The sequence below is a fragment of the Notolepis coatsorum genome (assembly GCF_963971535.1).
Source record: "Notolepis coatsorum genome assembly, chromosome: 1".
Classification (NCBI taxonomy): Eukaryota; Metazoa; Chordata; class Actinopteri; order Aulopiformes; family Paralepididae; genus Notolepis; species Notolepis coatsorum.
In genome coordinates this window covers 115560904-115581428 of record NC_140165.1, presented here as the reverse complement: position 1 = coordinate 115581428, position 20525 = coordinate 115560904, and the positions used below count along the sequence as shown (strand labels likewise).

Sequence of the window (20525 nt, the reverse complement as noted above, 5' to 3'; positions counted from 1 at the left end):
ATAAATTGACCACAATCCACTCTAACTGTTTCTAAGTACATCAATATTTACTTTGGTGTAAAAAGGTTGGACGTTGTTGCAAACTCTGGGTCAAAAAACGATTCTATACATTAAACACGCATGTCAATTGTTTGCTCTCAAACCACAGTTTAAGAAAACCAGACCTTGGAACAAAACGGTCTTTCTATTGGCAGTTCACAGAACAGGCCTGTCCAAAGTGGGCCAAACTGCTCAAGGGATTCTGTTCTGTTTCTGCCGTGAGAGGCTGTCAAGACGTGATGTGGAGACAATGCTTTGATCATTTTTTTCTTTTTCTTTTTAAGGGTCCCAAAAGGATGATGGAATTAACGTAATTTAAATGTTATGTACCGCAGTCTGTTATAACCGAATGAGTAGATTCAAATGAATAATTTAAAATAACTGTTTCTTTCCATGTGTCTGTCCATGGAGACGCCTTCAAAGCCATGAAACCATGGCTAGTAGACTAGTGGAGCAAAATGAATCAATGACATTTGACCTGGAAGGTTTTAGGCGTCGGTGGGCATGTTGGGGTCTTCTGACCACGCTGTCATGTCTGTTGTCAAAACGCATCGTTTGTCTCACAGTCTTGTGTTCTTTACGTCACTCCCAGGCCCCATCACCATGTCGCCGTGCACAACCTCTCGCCTCTGCCTGCTGATCCTGCCAGTGATGTCACTGCTGATACTGTCCCCTATTGGCTGGAGTTACGACGGCCTCACCCCGGGGTGTCACCTATTCCGTGAGTAGCGGTGCACACACGCACACATGTACACACACACACACACACACGCACACATGTACACACACACACACACACGCACACACACACACACACACACACACACACATTACACATGTACAAAGAAGCATGCAGGTCTAACTCAGTCCTGACCACTAAAAAGAAAGGAGTATCACTCAATATAGTTAATACTACATCCTAACTAACATTATATGCATTCATAACCATAACAATCCCATTGTAATTTGATTTATGGCCCCCGAGACACATCATGTCCCTTATTTTTAAGATGAAAATTAGGTTGTTCAATCATAATATACTAAATGTGAAACCCATAGATAATAATGTTTTCTGACTATAATATAACAATATTAGAATATAACTACTGAAAAAAAGTTTAGTATATTTATTATTATTTTATTTATTTATATTTAGTATTTTTATAGTATAGTTTTACCTTGCCGGGTCAAGAATGACCCTAACACCACAGTCGTACCTTTTTTTCTGCAGATACCTTCAGAATTTTCAAAATGGTGAAACATAGTTTTGCTGTGCTTATATAATATGTGTTGTGGAGGATATCATAAAGCCTTGTTCTAATAGAATCAACTACATGGTAGTTATTACATATTATAACCTTGAAACAGGTCGCTGGAGACCCTAACACCACATAAGGGTTAACTTGAATGTGATCCTTCTTAATCCTAATGAATGCAAAACTAAATTCTAAATCTAAATGGAGGATGGGACACTGGCTGAACGGCTCCCTCCTACCTCCGGTCACTGGTCTCTAACTACACACCCTCAAGACCCCTACGCTCTGCATCTTCTAACTACAAACCCTCAAGACCCCTACACTCTGCATCTTCTAACTACACACCCTCAAGACCCCTACACTCTGCATCTTCTAACTACACACCCTCAATACCCCTACACTCTGCATCTTCTAACTACACACCCTCAAGACCCCTACACTCTGCATCTTCTAACTACACACCCTCAAGACCCCTACACTCTGCATCTTCTAACCACACACCCTCAAGATCTCCGCACTCTGCATCTTCTAACTACACACCCTCAAGATCTCCGCACTCTGCATCTTCTAACTACACACACTCAAGACCCCTACGCTCTGCATCTTCTAACTACAAACCCTCAAGACCCCTACACTCTGCATCTTCTAACTACACACCCTCAAGATCCCCGCACTCTGCATCTTCTAACTACACACCCTCAAGACCCCTACGCTCTGCATCTTCTAACTACACACCCTCAAGATCAACGCACTCTGCATCTTCTAACTACACACCCTCAAGATCAACGCACTCTGCATCTTCTAACTACACACCCACAAGATCAACGGACTCTGCATCTTCTAACTACACACCCTCAAGATCAACGCACTCTGCATCTTCTAACTACACACCCTCAAGATCAACGCACTCTGCATCTTCTAACTACACACCCTCAAGATCCCTGCACTCTGCATCTTCTAACTACACACCCTCAAGATCCCTGCACTCTGCATCTTCTAACTACACACCCTCAATATCTCCGCACTCTGCATCTTCTAACTACACACCCTCAAGATCAACGTACTCTGCATCTTCTAACTACACACCCTCAAGATCAACGCACTCTGCATCTTCTAACTACACACCCTCAAGATCAACGTACTCTGCATCTTCTAACTACACACCCTCAAGATCAACGCACTCTGCATCTTCTAACTACACACCCTCAAGATAAACGCACTCTGCATCTTCTAACTACACACCCTCAAGATCAACACACTCTGCATCTTCTAACTACACACCCTCAAGATCAACGCACTCTGCATCTTCTAACTACACACCCTCAAGATCAACGCACTCTGCATCTTCTAACTACACACCCTCAAGATCAATGCACTCTGCATATTCTAACTACACACCCTCAAGATCAACGCACTCTGTATCTTCTAACTACACACCCTCAAGATCAATGCACTCTGCATCTTCTAACTACACACCCTCAAGATCAACGCACTCTGCATCTTCTAACTACACACCCTCAAGATCAACGCACTCTGCATCTTCTAACTACACACCCTCAAGATCAACGCACTCTGCATCTTCTAACTACACACCCTCAAGATCAACGCACTCTGCATCTTCTAACTACACACCCTCAAGATCAACGCACTCTGCATCTTCTAACTACACACCCACAAGATCAACGCACTCTGCATCTTCTAACTACACACCCTCAAGATCAACGCACTCTGCATCTTCTAACTACACACCCTCAAGATCAACGCACTCTGCATCTTCTAACTACACACCCTCAAGATCCCTGCACTCTGCATCTTCTAACTACACACCCTCAAGATCCCTGCACTCTGCATCTTCTAACTACACACCCTCAAGATCTCCGCACTCTGCATCTTCTAACTACACACCCTCAAGATCAACGCACTCTGCATCTTCTAACTACACACCCTCAAGATCAACGCACTCTGCATCTTCTAACTACACACCCTCAAGATCAACGCACTCTGCATCTTCTAACTACACACCCACAAGATCAACGCACTCTGCATCTTCTAACTACACACCCTCAAGATCAACGCACTCTGCATCTTCTAACTACACACCCTCAAGATCAATGCACTCTGCATCTTCTAACTACACACCCTCAAGATCAACGCACTCTGCATCTTCTAACTACACACCCTCAAGATCAACGCACTCTGCATCTTCTAACTACACACCCTCAAGATCAATGCACTCTGCATCTTCTAACTACACACCCTCAAGATCAACGCACTCTGCATCTTCTAACTACACACCCTCAAGATAAACGCACTCTGCATCTTCTAACTACACACCCTCAAGATCAACACACTCTGCATCTTCTAACTACACACCCTCAAGATCAACGCACTCTGCATCTTCTAACTACACACCCTCAAGATCAACGCACTCTGCATCTTCTAACTACACACCCTCAAGATCAATGCACTCTGCATATTCTAACTACACACCCTCAAGATCAACGCACTCTGCATCTTCTAACTACACACCCTCAAGATCAATGCACTCTGCATCTTCTAACTACACACCCTCAAGATCAACGCACTCTGCATCTTCTAACTACACACCCTCAAGATCAACGCACTCTGCATCTTCTAACTACACACCCTCAAGATCAACGCACTCTGCATCTTCTAACTACACACCCTCAAGATCAATGCACTCTGCATCTTCTAACTACACACCCTCAAGATCAACGCACTCTGCATCTTCTAACTACACACCCTCAAGATCAACGCACTCTGCATCTTCTAACTACACACCCTCAAGATCAACGCACTCTGCATCTTCTAACTACACACCCTCAAGATCAACGCACTCTGCATCTTCTAACTACACACCCTCAAGATCAATGCACTCTGCATCTTCTAACTACACACCCTCAAGATCAACACACTCTGCATCTTCTAACTACACACCCTCAAGATCAATGCACTCTGCATCTTCTAACTACACACCCTCAAGATCCCTGCACTCTGCATCTTCTAACTACACACCCTCAAGATCAACGCACTCTGCATCTTCTAACTACACACCCTCAAGATCAACGCACTCTGCATCTTCTAACTACACACCCTCAAGATCCCTGCACTCTGCATCTTCTAACTACACACCCTCAAGATCAACGCACTCTGCATCTTCTAACTACACACCCTCAAGATCAACGCACTCTGCATCTTCTAACTACACACCCTCAAGATCAACGCACTCTGCATCTTCTAACTACACACCCTAAAGATCCCTGCACTCTGCATCTTCTAACTACACACCCTCAAGATCAACGCACTCTGCATCTTCTAACTACACACCCTCAAGATCAATGCACTCTGCATCTTCTAACTACACACCCTCAAGATCAACGCACTCTGCATCTTCTAACTACACACCCTAAAGATCCCTGCACTCTGCATCTTCTAACTACACACCCTCAAGATCAACGCACTCTGCATCTTCTAACTACACACCCTCAAGATCCCTGCACTCTGCATCTTATAACTACACACCCTCAAGATCCCTGCACTCTGCATCTTATAACTACACCCTCAGTTGATTAACTCTGCATCTTCCGGCTGCCTCCTCTTCGCTCTCCTGGCGGGGGGTCGTTGAAGCGATGCAGGCTAATCTCTGTCCTGGCTCCAGGGTTGTGGAACAAACTCCCCACCACAGTCAGGACAGCTGAAACCCGCCCAATTTTCCGCAGTTGATTAAAACCACACTTTTTCAATCAATATCTGATTTATTTCTTTTCTTTGATTTACCACTGGGGGACAAATCACACTGTCCAAAGTAGTATTGTCTTCCAGCGCTGCACCTTGTCCCTGCGTCCCATCCTTCCTCTCTTGGTTTACAATAGAAACCCATCATTTGGATGAACATTCTAGTGGTAGAGTTGAAGAACATTCCAACTTTCGGAACATTTTACAAAACATTTTCTAAAACAATGCTTGTTCCCCATGACAACAATATCGAAACTCCATGGCAGCTGAATGACCACGATACACTGAAAGTGTCAATCACTTCCTGTGGGGCGACGTGTAACTCATCTCCCCCTCTCCTTCCTCTCCTCTAGCCTTCAACGTGACCATCCGTAGCGACCGTCGCGGTACGTGTAAAGGCACCCATCTGGTGTACGCGTGCGTGGGCTACTGTGAGTCCAGCGCCTTCCCGTCGAGATACTCCGTGCTGGTGGCGTCCAACTTCACCCACAACATCACCTCTGCTTCACGGTGCTGCACCATCAGCAAGGAGGCCCGGGTAGGCACTTCAACTCAGATGAAAAGTTAAAGGAGCACGCCAATATTATGGTAAATGTGCTCACCATCTTCTCCAGAGTCAGACAAGAAGATAGATGCAAGCTAGCCTAGCTTAGCACAAATTAATGGAAGCAGATACGGACCACTAGCCTAGCTTAAAACTCCGGGAAAGATGTTTTTGGCCAACAGCTTGGCTAGCTGGTCCGTATCCGCCTCCATTAATTTGTGCTAAGCTAGGCTAGCTTGCAGCCAGATAGCTTTTTACTGAACGAGAGGAAGCTGGTCTCCATCTTCTTGTCTGACTCTGGAGAAGACGGTGAGTGCATCTTGCTCAAGGGCACTTCAACAGTGGGTATTGAGGGAAGGGAGAGCGTTATTCAATTCCCCATCCGTTTTTCCTGCTGGTACTGGGGATTGAACCAGCGACCAAGTCACAAGCCCGCTTCTCTAACCTCTAGGCCGCCACTCAGTTAGCACAGGACCAAGTGGGGTCATCCCTATGTTCCCCGGGTTCTATGTTCCCTGTTTAAAAAAAAAAAAAAAAAAAAAAAAATCTAAGTTCCCCGCTCTCGAAATAAGGTTCTATGTTCCCGGTCCCGCCCGCTCCCGAACAAAAAAAGGGTCCTATGTTCCCTGCTGAAATAAAGGTTCTATATTCCCCGCAGCTCACCACCATGGCTGCCCGTAAGAGAGCACCGGCTACCGGCGGTGCAACAGATTTGCACGTAGGCCTATCAAAGATAATATTGTAGCGTTCTGTCATACCGTCATTGAAGAATGAGGAGAGTTTTATATTTCTTTCGTGTCGTTTAATTCCAGACTCAACCGTTACATACAGGTCCAAAACACTTAGCTTGTTATGTCCACACAGCTGTTCTCTCGCGTGTAACCATGACAACAACATAACTTCCGGTGCCCCTCCTATATATCCCAGGGGGGAAACAACAGTTTCATATTAATGTACTTATATACAGGTTCGGAGAGATCGCGCTATCGGGAAATGTCCGTCAGTCACTCGAGTATTTTAAAGTGTTATTGATTGTACCACAGTTTCATATTCATTAATTTCTAGCCGAGAGAGAGCGAGAACCGAGAGCCGAGAGAGAGCGAGAGCGAGAGCGAGAGCCGAGAGAGAGCGAGAGCGAGAGCGAGAGCCGAGAGAGAGCGAGAACCGAGAGCCGAGAGAGAGCAAGAGCGAGAGCCGAGAGAGAGCGAGAACCGAGAGCCGAGAGAGAGCAAGAGCGAGAGCCGAGAGAGAGCGAGAACCGAGAGCCGAGAGAGAGCAAGAGCGAGAGCCGAGAGAGAGCGAGAACCGAGAGCCGAGAGAGAGCGAGAGCGAGAGCCGAGAGAGAGCGAGAACCGAGAGCCGAGAGAGAGCAAGAGCGAGAGCCGAGAGAGAGCGAGAACCGAGAGCCGAGAGAGAGCGAGAACCGAGAGCCGAGAGAGAGCAAGAGCGAGAGCCGAGAGAGAGCGAGAGCCGAGAGAGAGCGAGAACCGAGAACCGAGAGCCGAGAGAGAGCGAGAGCCGAGAGAGAGCGAGAACCGAGAACCGAGAGCCGAGAGAGAGCGAGGACCGAGAGCCGAGAGAGAGCGAGAACCGAGAGCCGAGAGAGAGCGAGAGCCGAGAGAGAGCGAGAGCCGAGAGAGAGCGAGAACCGAGAGCCGAGAGAGAGCGAGAGCCGAGAGAGAGCGAGGACCGAGAGCCGAGAGAGAGCGAGAGCCGTGTGTGTGTGTGTATGTGTGTGTGTGTGTGTGTATGTGTGTGTATGTGTGTGTGTGTGTATGTGTAAGCAATAAAAGCTTATTTTGGATTGATTATCGTTTATCTGGTCGGCCTGTTTGAGCACACCAACCTGTGCGCGATCCGAGAGAACAGCTGTGTGGACATAACAAGCGAAAGAAACAGAAAACTCTCCTCATTCTTCAATGACGGTATGACAGAACGCTACAATATTATCTTTGATAGGCCTACGTGATGTTGGCTATCTTGTTAAGACCCATTTATAATACTATGGTGTATTGAACATATTATCTTTGATAGGCCTACGTGCAAATCTGTTGCACCATCTATCTACACCCTCACACAACTCTGTCGCTTTTTCGAGAGTAGCGGGGAACATAGGACCTTTTTTTAGTCGTGACGTGTACGTTTGAGAACACTACCGTAATGACAGAGAAGTGAAGCAAGCTGACGTGGTCGGCCCTCACACAACTCGGTCGCTTTTTCAGGAGCGGGTAGCGGGATGGGGGAATATAGAACCTGGGGAACAAGTAATGCACATCAAACAAACAAAAGTTAAACAGTTAACTGCTTCACTCCATTCAGCAAGACAAGGCAAAGCTGCCCCCAGGCAGCATCCATCAAACAGAGCTTTAAGCTTGAAACACTCACTGTGTCTCGCTGCCTGGAGTAAAGCTGTTCATTGTGATCTTCATGTCAAATTCTCAGTTCAAGTGGGTTCCAATTTCTTCCTTTTTTATTGGCCATTTTGGATTATTCCCAGTGAATGTAAATGGATACAAGGATATGTTAATTGAAAGGATGGAAGGAGAGGAATACAATACAGATGGAAACTGGAGAACTGGATGATGGAGCGAGAGAAAATGAAGGAGAGAAAATGTGGATGGATGGATGGATCATGGATGGATGGATGGATGGATGGTGTTCCCAGTTGTGGCTTTTTGGCTCATTCGTAAACCTTTGTATTCTATTCTATCCATGTTTCCCTCAGGTCAAAGTTCGTCTGGACTGCCCCAGAGGTCGTCACCATGACGACATAGAGATCCTGACGGCGAGGGCCTGTCGCTGTGACATGTGCCGCAAGTCACGCTACTGACACGGAACACGCTACTGACACGGAACACGCTGACTACATACCGGATCACAATTGAAATCAAATCAACCAGTTCAAAATGCAAACTGAAATGATGAACCACAGAACTGGGATAGAACGGACAGGGGTGGTTGAATCCTCATTCTATCTACTTCAATATTACAGATTACCTTTTTGTGCTAAATGTTTTCTTTTTTTATAATTTTTTTTATATTTAAATATTTAGAAGACATTTCATTTAATTTATTTAATTGAACGTGAATTGAAACCCCCTCAAAGTGCTACTGATATACCAGACGACAGTTAGTAGCCGTTGTAGAAGTTCTCACTTCTCTACATGCCTGAGGGCTGCTGCAGCCTGCGGTATGAATGACTTATGATTATCAAGTAGGGGACTTCTTCTACAATCACGGCACTGTACAGTACATGCTAAAAATATCCCTTTTCCGATCGGTTTAGGGACTCAAAGAGTGAGAGGGGGGGGGGGGCGAGCTTTGGATTTTGTGTACAAAGACTCATTCATTCATTCAAACCTTTATTTATTCTCGAAAAGACAATTGAGGTCACCCTCATTTTCAATGTCGTCGAGACTTTACAGACATTTCAATGCACACACTTCTACAATATAAAAATAATAAATATCAACAACTATCTACATAGCACTTTTTTTCACACATGGACCGCAGTCCAGAGTGCCCCACAGCAATTAGTATCAAATGAACATAGGCATAAAATCAGCACACAATTGACAGAATAATAAACAATGCATAAATTGCAGACATCAGAATAGGTATAAAAGACAATAAGAGTAGTGCAATGTAAACGTGCAGACTTAAGAATAGGCACAAAGCAAGTACAATGTTGCTCGAAGGCCCCACACATCCCCCAGATGCTGTTTGTATGTGAAATTGAGATGGGCTTGTGTGTCTGTGGATCTGTGTACATGGAAGAGAGACAGCGATAGAGAGAGAATGCTTTATGTAAAACTATTGTGTGTCTTTGCAAGACAATAAAGTCTAATGTGGGAATTTGATCAGGACAGGGGAGGCGTATTGTAGAACCTTGATAAGCCAAAGACCTGTGTTGATGGCATGCTTCACCAAAAAACAATGCTTTAAAAATTTATTCTGCACATCTCACACACATCCAGAAACTCTAAACAGGTTTGCAAACATTCATTCAGTTTGACAGTTATTGAGAGTAAATTAATTTGAATATGGCCACTAGTGATGTCATCATTGACATTGATTCCTTGTGTTGCGTTAATTACAGCACCGTGAAATGATGTAGATGAAGAAATAGCAATACCTTGTCTTATAGGGACTGCTACCTTATCATTTCATTGAGCCAATGACATCGCTGGTGGCCATATTCAAACTCCTTTACTATCAATAACTGTCAAACTAAATGAATGTGTGCAAAACTGTTTGGAGTTTTTGGATGTATGGGAGATTATGTGCAACATTGTTTTGTGCAGTGCCCCTTTAAGGGCTATATAATTGAAATCCATCAACGCCACAGCTTCAAAGCCAGGCCCAAGTTAGATGCAGGAAAGGGCCTTGATTTCTAATCACAGTGTGTATATTGACTCTATGAGTAGAAACCTGGGACCCAACAAGCTGGTGGTGAACGTATTGTCACAGAGGAGCGTTTATTAAAGGGATAGTTTGGATTGCACAGTGATGTAATCGATGCACAGCCATTACCCACCGAGACCTGTGATCCATGTTCAGGCAGTGTTACAAGTGAGCAGGGCACCACAACGTTTTAACCAGAGAATAGAAGAGAATAGAATATATTACAAGTACTTTATTGATCCTGAGGGAAATTAAGCAACCATCCACAGCAGAATATATTTAACCTTTTTTATATTAAAGCCTTTTGGAAGCTAATGCATTGGCTATGCATTGATTACACTACTGGCAAGTATTTTATACCACTTTATGTAAAAAAATTATAATAATAATCTGAACTGGCGGCTGGGTGGCGCAGCGGTCTAAGCGCTCGTCACCAATGCGTGATACACCGGTATCGGATCCGGCTGTCAGCGTTGCCTCCGGCTTGGGCCGGCCGTCGTACTGACTCAATTGGCAGAGTCAGCGGGAGGGGAGTCGATGGATGGTAGTCTGGTCGTTGTAAACAGCGACTCCTGCAGGTCGGTCAGGGCGCCTGCACAGCAAGGACAGGAGATGTCGAGGGTACTGTGAGCCTCCCACACGTTACACCTCGCCAATGAGAGTCCGCGCTGGCAGGTGAAAAGAAGTGGCTGGCTGACTCTGCATGTATCGGAGGGGACATGCGATAGATTCTTCAACCCTCCCTACGACCGACTAGTGGGGGGCACATGCAAGCAACGATCAAGATAGGGGAGGGGGGAATTGGCACGACTAAATTGGGATGGGAGAAAAACAGAAAAAGGAAGGAGAAAAAGTGGATACAAAATTATAATAATAATAATCTGAACTATCCCTTTAAACTATGGGTCTGGACCCTTAATGGCCTGTGGGTCGTTTCCTTTGGTTTCCCCACATAACCACAATACTAGTGTGTTTTACCCAATCTTTGGTCTCGAGGCCAAGATACTGGGTTGCAAATCTTAAAGAGCCAATGTTATAGAATCACATATACACTGCGATTTAATGAAACCGTAGCAGTTGCTGTAGCATTTCTGAAACATCTTGGTCTTTGGGATCAGACATTAATTGTCCCTGGGGACCAGCGAACAATGGTGCTGTCCTCAGGACCACTTCTATCAGAACTAACACTAGAGAATAGTAATAGCAGGCACCACAGTACTGGCACTGAGTTTGGGAAACACTGTACTTCATGTTCTGTTATGATTTTCTGTTATCTCTTTCAGTTGATGGTAACAGTTTTTTCCAGGGTTCCACATAGAACATACAGTAGCCAATTGTAGAGAATTAGCGACAGTCATATCCAGTTTATACCAGTAGACGACATATTGTAGTTTCATTCTTTGCTGTAACCACTGAACAACACGGACAACGAGACTAGAGAATGTACAAACGTTTATTTATATTTATGATATTTGAACATTTTGGAATTTTTTGTAAATACTATGTATTGGTAACGAGAAAGAGTGTTGGTAATATTTGATGAAATTAAAGAAAAAAAGAAAAGCAATGCACTGTACTGAGATTATTTCCATTTCAATCAAAATGATATTCTACAAACGTGAAGTAATAAATATTGATGTATAATTGTTTGCTAGAATCCTCCGAGGACACATACTGTACTCACTGACACATCCATGCTTAGGCTATATCTGTACCCCTCTACATGTGTATTTATACCACTATATCTGTACCCCTCTACATGTGTATTTATACCACTATATCTGTACCCCTCTACATGTGTATTAATACCACTATATCTGTACCTCTCTACATGTGTATTTATACCACTATATCTGTACCTCTCTACATGTGTATTTATACCACTATATCTGTACCCCTCTACATGGGTATTTATACCACTATATCTGTACCCCTCTACATGTGTATTTATACCACTATATCTGTACCCCTCTACATGTGTATTAATACCACTATATCTGTACCCCTCTACATGTGTATTTATACCACTATATCTGTACCCCTCTACATGTGTATTTATACCACTATATCTGTACCCCTCTACATGTGTATTTATACCACTATATCTGTATCTCTCTACATGTGTATTTATACCACTATATCTATACCCCTCTACATGTGTATTTATACCACTATATCTGTACCCCTCTACATGTGTATTTATACCACTATATCTGTAAACCTCTACATGGGTATTTATACCACTATATCTGTATCCCTCTACATGGGTATTTATACCACTATATCTGTAAACCTCTACATGTGTATTTATACCACTATATCTGTATCCCTCTACATGGGTATTTATACCACTATATCTGTACCATCTACATGTGTATTTATACCACTATATCTGTACCCCTCTACATGTGTATTTATACCACTATATCTGTACCTCTCTACATGTGTATTTATACCACTATATCTGTACCTCTCTACATGTGTATTTATACCACTATATCTGTACCCCTCTACATGTGTATTTATACCATGTATCTGTACCCCTCTACATGTGTATTTATACCACTATATCTGTACCCCTCTACATGTGTATTTATACCATGTATCTGTACCCCTCTACATGTGTATTTATACCACTATATCTGTACCCCTCTACATGGGTATTTATACCACTATATCTGTACCTCTCTACATGTGTATTTATACCACTATATCTGTATCCCTCTACATGTGTATTTATACCACTATATCTGTACCCCTCTACATGTGTATTTATACCACTATATCTGTATCCCTCTACATGTGTATTTATACCACTATATCTGTACCCCTCTACATGGGTATTTATACCACTATATCTGTAAACCTCTACATGTGTATTTATACCACTATATCTGTACCCCTCTACATGTGTATTTATACCACTATATCTGTATCCCTCTACATGTGTATTTATACCACTATATCTGTACCCCTCTACATGGGTATTTATACCACTATATCTGTACCTCTCTACATGTGTATGTATACCACTATATCTGAATATGAAACAGACAGATATGAATGCACTATAACATGTAGTGACTGCCGGGTCAGTGGTTCTCAAACTGGGGTCTGGGGGCCCCCAGGAGTCAAAGAGAGGGTTCCATGGGGTCAACAGAAAAATGGGGAATAGTTTAAATTCCTTAAAATGTTATTCACAATAAGTTAGCCCAATGAGAAAATGTACAGTATAAGAATCATATTCTGATCATAGGTTTCACTGACTCCTCTGTTATATTCCAACTACTGTACAGTATAGACACTTGTGGAATTCTGGAATAATGAATATATATTCTAACAACTAATATTTTCTCAGATGGGGGTACCTGGAACACACTCTTATTAAATGGGGGTCTGAGAACCACTGGACTAGGTTGCATTTAGAAATGGAACAGTTCATGTAAATGTTGACTAATGCAAACGTCGACTAAGCCCCCCCCCCCCCCCCCCCCCACATGATATAAATACGACAGTGTTGCAGAAGACGGTGGAGGGAGAGAAAGAGAGAGAATAGGAGAGACACCTTGTAACCACGCATACAAACATTCACCTTTTGTTGTTTTATTCGATTGTTTTTGAAAAGTGCTAAATACAAGTCAGAACATTAGAGGCCCAGCCAGGTGCAGGAGTTCTTATAGGTTCCCTCTGTCTGACTGCTGTAGAACATAGAGACAGTGTGGCCGCTGTCAGCTAAAAGCCTTGTAGTACAGTATCTCTAGAAGGGTAACTTTTTTCAGGAATGAAGAAAAACAACCTCATTTTCAAATGGACTTGTATGTATTCTTAACGTTCTCTATTGGGGTTTTTCAGTGGGTTTCATGAGGCTTGTTTACCAAACCACCAGTTACTTCATAATGAAAGAACAATGAAAGAACTTTTTTCATAAAGACGACTTTGAACTGTTTTATTGCACTGTAAAAAAAATTTTTTTTATCTATTTATTCTACAATTTGATTGCACTGCACTATTGCACTATTTTACTCTGTCTATTAATCTTACTGTTTTTATTATTGTCTATATAAAACTGAATCAAACCATAAACAATGTGGCCTGTTGGGATGTTAGATCCTAATGTGAAAAACTCTGATTTTATATGTCTGCACTTTATGTGCTCATTTTATGCCTGTCTTTTTTCTGTTGTGAAGCACTTTGAGCTGCAGTTTCTGTATGAAAGGTGCTATACAAATAAAGTGTATTATTACATGTTAACTACTCTCAAACAGAGTACCACAACTATTTTGAAAAAGGAGTTCAACCATGTCTAATCTACATTGCGGAAAGTGATCACAAACTGAGTGTGGAATGTCATATATTGACATTATGTTGTTGACATTATATTGACATATATTGTCATTATTTTATATTCAGATTACATTTTTTTATTGATTATAATTTTGTTGTCTTTTTATTATCCTGCCCATACCTGTACCTCCCCTCCCCTGTGCTGCTATGACGCCTGAATTTCCCTAAGGGGATCAATAAAGGAATATCTTATCTTATCTTACCTTACCTTATCTACCAGTAGGTACATGGAGAAACAACTGACCTGCTACTGACAGTGTGGGTGTGTTTGATTTTGTGACCAGGGCAGGCCAATCCTTAGATACCGAATGCCCGAAGGTGTGTTTTAAAGAGACAGGGAGCAGGTTTTGAAGTGGGATCAGAAAAATACAAACGAAATAGTAACTTTTTTGAGATTTATGTAGTTTGTAATTAACTACCTTAATAAAGGTAGAATCTGTAATGCCATCAAACAGTGGTGTCTAGGCAAACGGGCCTTACTTGGTATTGCACTCCATAGTGGAGTTTAGTAAGTAAGTAGTTATTATATTGTGAATTCCTCCAGACCTCTCTTGGCAGAGCCTGAGGTGTGGCCAGCAGTAGCAACCCCTCCCCCCCATCCCCACTCACATCAGACCAAAACAAATCATTTAAACAAAGTGCAATACCAAGTGAGGCTCTTTTGTCTAGAGGTCGCTGTTGGACAGCATTACAGATTCTACTGACTACATGACCAAAGGCATGTACAGTAGGTAGACTACCACCCAGCTACAGCACAATGTAGTTAAACTATTCATTGAACTAGATGTCGTTCAGTGCTCCCCAACACTCCTGGGGTCATGAAACTTGCTCACAGCTAGTAATATGTAATAAAGCAACACAATCTCAACAGAAAACGTAATTAAAATACTAATCGACCACAGGAAAAAAGGTACATAATGTACGTTATGTTATAACCATAAGTAATATATATTATATATTAACAAGACTCCAAATGCTCCTTATGCACAAATGGGGACGAGGGAACATTTATGCACATGTACTGGGACTGCCCACCAGTTAAGATATTCTGGAAAGAGGTGACCCAGCAATTATCAAATCTCTTAACTCAGAATATACCTGTACTACTGCTGAATATACTCTGTATTACTGCTGAATGATGTTTTTGAGTGTGCAGTACCTCCACAGCTAAAGAGATTGGTTTTATCTGGTATCACAGTGGCTAAAAAGCTGATAGCATCACGATGGTTCCAACCGGAAAAAATTTGCTGAAAGGTCTGGATTATTACATATCATATGTGATTTATCAAGAAATATCTACAGCAAGAATTTTGGGTCTCAATGAATCCAAAATGACAATGTGGTTAGAAGTGGTGGAGAGAATAAAAGCTAGCATATAATGGTAGTGTCTGGTTAGGAGTGAGGGATAATGGATGGATTATCCAATGGGGGGTCCGGGAGGGGGGGGTATGAGCTAGAGCATATGTGTGTAGGGTATTAGATAGCAGGTATTAGGGGTATATCCTGTATAAGACATTTAACTAAATGGTGATTTCATTGGATGTGCACTGTTAATAATGCTTGTATATCTTATCGTGTGTTGTCATGTTTGTTTATATGTTTGTTTAAAAAATAATAAAAAAATAAAATACAAAAAAAAGTAATATATTAAGTATTGTATTGGCAAAAGTCCAAAACAAACGGCGCAACCAGGAGTGGAAACAACAATCATTGCAGTGGCAGGCGAGTGCTCTCATCCCTATCTCACTATGATTAGAGTTGGAGTTGAGGTTAGTTTCAAACATTCGCTTAACGGTTATGGTTAAGACATGGTTAAATTGGGGTTAAGGTCCAGCAGGGGAACTTAAACGTGTTCTGAAAACGTGTAACACGTTACATTTCCTGTGGTCAATTAATACTTTATTTACATATTTAAAGCGAGATAGGGCAGATAATAAATTGACATGACAAACTGGAGATTCAAAGTCTTTGCCCGAGGGACCTCTATACGGGGGGGGGGCCCCTTCCCCCAAACACAGAGCGCCTCGGGGAGCAGTGGGGACCGCCCTCTGTCCTGACACCTAGGTGTGTCCATCGTGGCTTCAGAAGGTCTCACACTCCGTGTCCTGCGTGGAGCACACGGTGCAGTGGCAGTGCAGGGCCATGGGGTAGTGGTAGAGAGGCGACACGCCCGCCTGGCACCCTGGCAGACGGGCCGTCATGTGCCGGGTGCGGCTGTACGTGCACACGCGGTGCTGGCGGTGGATGTATGGAGGGTCTGGCACCGGTCTCTGTTGGAAACAGTAACAATACACACATTTAATAAACTCCTTTTAAACTACTTTTAGTTGAATCCATATAAATGGTAAATGGCTGCATTTATATAGCAGCTTTTATCCAAAGCGCTTTGCAATTTGTTCCTCACATTTGACCCGTTCACTTGACTCACACATTCACACACCGACGGCAGAGGCGACCATGCAAGGTGCCGACCTGCTCATCTGGAGCAATTAGGGGTTAAGTGTCTTGCTCAAGCCAACATTTTGGGAAATGAGCTTACCGTCTTCTCCAGAGAGAGACAAGAAGATAGATACCAGTTTTCTCTCGTTCAGTAGAAAGCTATCTGGCTGCACGTTAGCCTAGCTTAGCACAATGAATGGCCATGTCCTGGAAGCGGACATGGCCATTCATTGTGCTAAGCTAGGCTAACGTGCAGAGAAAAATGGTATCTATCTTCTTGTCTCTCTCTGGAGAAGACGATAAGCTAATTTCCCAAAATGTTGGCGTGTTCCTAGAGTTTGCTCTGAATTAGGCAAACTCTAGGAACGCACTGCGTTCTGAGAGAGAGAGAGAGAGAGAGAGAGAGAGAGAGAGAGAGAGAGAGAGAGAGAGAGAGAGAGAGAGAGAGAGAGAGAGAGAGAGGGAAGAGACTCTTCACTACGACTCTAACACGGTGACGCTGCACGGTCTACCCACCAAAGTGGCTGGTAAGAGTGACGGAGTTACACGCCACTGCCGAATTCTACCCGCATTTGGCGGGTGGCAGGTGTTAATGTCAAGCCCTGCACATAGGATTCAAATAGTAACTTTTAGGTACGATATTGCTAGTCAGGTAAACATTTTACATCTCCAAAAGGCTCACCTTCAGGGATTAAGAAAAACAAGCTCAGTTTCAGATTGACAGCAATTTCACATTGTGTTTTGAATGGGTTTTGTAGTTATGTGGGTGTTATGAAACATTATAGAGAACTATGTCAAATCATGTAAAAACAAGGTTTGCATCCGACAGCTATGACGTGCTTTTAAGGACCATTAGCCTACAGTCATAGGCAAGGCCTCTGATATCAGCACCATTCAAGTCAAGAGTCAAGTCAAGAGTTTTATTTGTCACGGCATACGAGTATACAATGAAATGCGGGTGGTCTTGCCCGCAACGATGTGCATAATACAATAGTAATAACATATAATAGACTATGACCATTAGGTCATAGTCAAGGCCTCTGATATCAGCACCATTAGGTCATAGTCAAGGCCTCTGATATCAGCACCATTAGGTCATAGTCAAGGCCTCTGATATCAGCACCATTAGGTCATAGTCAAGGCCTCTGATATCAGCACCATTAGGTCATAGTCAAGGCCTCTGATATCAGCACCATTAGGTCATAGTCAAGGCCTCTGATATCAGCACCATTAGGTCATAGTCAAGGCCTCTGATATCAGCACCATTAGGTCATAGTCAAGGCCTCTGATATCAGCACCATTAGGTCATAGTCAAGGCCTCTGATATCAGCACCATTAGGTCATAGTCAAGGCCTCTGATATCAGCCCCATTAGGTCATAGTCAAGGCCTCTGATATCAGCACCATTAGGTCATAGTCAAGGCCTCTGATATCAGCACCATTAGGTCATAGTCAAGGCCTCTGATATCAGCACCATTAGGTCATAGTCAAGGCCTCTGATATCAGCACCATTAGGTCATAGTCAAGGCCTCTGATAGTCATTAGGGGTGGGAATCACCAGAGGCCCTGCGATACGATATTATCACAATACCAGAGTCACGATATTACGATTTATTACCTTTTTTTAACTGCAAATTATGTCCCCAACAGAAAACGTTGTTTACATCATCTTATCTAATAAGATCATGTTTTCAGTCTGTTCACCTCACTCCAATAATTTGTATTGCAGCAAAATGGCATTGTAAGTAGAAAAGGTAGCGCTCAGACAGGTGCGTAATCCAAAAATACTAAGTCACAAAAAAGGGAGTAGGGACCGCACTCAAGGAATATCGTTATTTTATTTTAATACGCACAATTTATATATGCACAAAACTTTTTCGACCGTCCGGCCTTCATCAGTGTGTAATGAATAGTTGCAACAAACAAGCCTTAACTAGGCTGTAATCGACAACATGCAACAATCAGTAATTAGCAGGGCAGGGCAGGTAGCAAAATGGCATTGGCAATGGGATTTTTTTATATATCGATACTTGGTGTCGTGTCACTGTATCGATATAATATCAGCACGAAAAATATCACAATATATTGCTGAATCTATTTTCCCCCACCCCTAATAGTCATAGTCATTACATGTGCAACAAAGGACTGACCACACACACACACACACACACACACACACACACACACACACACACACACACACACACACACACACACACACACACACACACACACAGCTGTGCCTGAGGCCTCCCCTTCACCTCTGTGTGTGTGGTGTCCTCCCTCCCTACCTCCCAGGTGTGGCAGCGCCCCCAGCAGGCCTCTGTGGTGATCCTTTGACCCTGGCAGCCCGGCTTCTGGGCCACGAACGAGAACTCTCTGACGGCGCAGCCGCGGAAACCGTGGAGCGTTGTCGTCATGGTAACACACACCACCACCGTCCCGGCGACCAGGAGGAGGAGGAGGAGAGAGAGGGGGAGGGTGTGGAGTTGCAGCATTCTGACTGGAGAGAGAGAGAGAGAGAGAGAGAGAGAGAGAGAGAGAGAGAGAGAGAGAGAGAGAGAGAGAGAGAGAGAGAGAGAGAGAAAGAGAGAGACAGAGAGGAGAGAGAGAGAGAGAGAGAGAGAGAGAGAGAGAGAGAGAGAGAGAGAGAGAGAGAGAGAGAGAGAGACAGAGAGGAGAGAAAGAGAGAGAGACAGAGAGGAAAGAGAGAGAAAGAGAGGAGAGGAGAGAAAGAGAGAGAGAAAGAGTGGAGTAAAGGACATGAAATCACTTTCAGATATATAATAGAACTTAACTTAATACTTAAACTTTCATTCATTTAAATTCTTTATTGAAGTGTTGACAACAGAATTTGCTTTGGCATCAGCATCAGTGCTCATGATGAAAATATTATACAATATGCAAGACAAACAACTTCACACTCACTAAATGCATCCAAACTCTATGGCAAATAATACAATAAATAAAGATGATAAATAAAGATTTTTTTACAGAAAGTCAGAACATCAGGACAGGGAACAAACGATTCCCTGCACCTGTCAGTGTTTGGTGGACTCAGAAGCCTACTATTTAATAATAATAATAATAATAATAATAATAATAATAATAATAATAATAATAATAATAATAATAATAATAATAATAATAATAATAAACAACTTTATTTATATAGCACCATTCATACAGATTGCAGCTCAAAGTGCTTTACACACAAAAAACGTAACAAAAGGATAAAAAAAACATTAAAGTGATAGAAAATTACAATAAAACAATTAGATAAGATACTAAAAATAGCAGTAAGACAAACAGTAAGACACTAACATAAGACAATAAAAAACAATAATACAAATAAATAAAAACAAATAAAACAGTGGTCACTATTTCACCAACTGGAGTGATTTCTAGGATAAAGAAGAATGTAAAGTAATACCCAGATGGTTGATTTTCTGCCAAGATGACTGGCAGACCGGAAAAGTTGCCACAAACAGCCGAAATTCACCAGCATGTGGGCGTCTGTCAAATGATTTCCCATAAACTCTGGATGGAATATGCCTCTTAACTCCCTCTAGTGGCGTTCAGAGTTACTGTCGCTGAGAGCCGCCGAGACGAGGCTGACGCGCGCGCCATAGAGTGCAGTGCGGCTGGCGCACGGGTTGAATGAATGAATGAAAACTTTATTTAACAGATTGCAGAATGGGTACAATACAGTACGGCTCAATACATACAATTGTTAAGGGGATG

General features: G+C 42.8%; 2 protein-coding genes across 2 annotated transcripts; one reads left to right on the top strand and one right to left on the bottom strand.

Moving 5' to 3' along the window:
• Nucleotides 1-642: 642 nt before the first annotated feature.
• On the top strand, nt 643-8425 carry gpha2 (glycoprotein hormone subunit alpha 2; the record flags this gene model as incomplete). Its single annotated transcript, XM_084333778.1, has 3 exons — nt 643-760; nt 5405-5589; nt 8321-8425. 3 exons carry the CDS (start codon nt 643-645, stop codon nt 8423-8425), a joined length of 408 nt encoding a protein of 135 aa, XP_084189904.1.
• A 7999-nt stretch (nt 8426-16424) lies between these two features.
• LOC311246205 (glycoprotein hormone beta-5-like) lies at nt 16425-19201 on the bottom strand (the record flags this gene model as incomplete). The annotated part of the gene is made up of 2 exons (XM_084336323.1): nt 16425-16613; nt 19073-19201. 2 exons carry the CDS (start codon nt 19199-19201, stop codon nt 16425-16427), a joined length of 318 nt encoding a protein of 105 aa, XP_084192449.1.
• Nucleotides 19202-20525: the final 1324 nt, after the last annotated feature.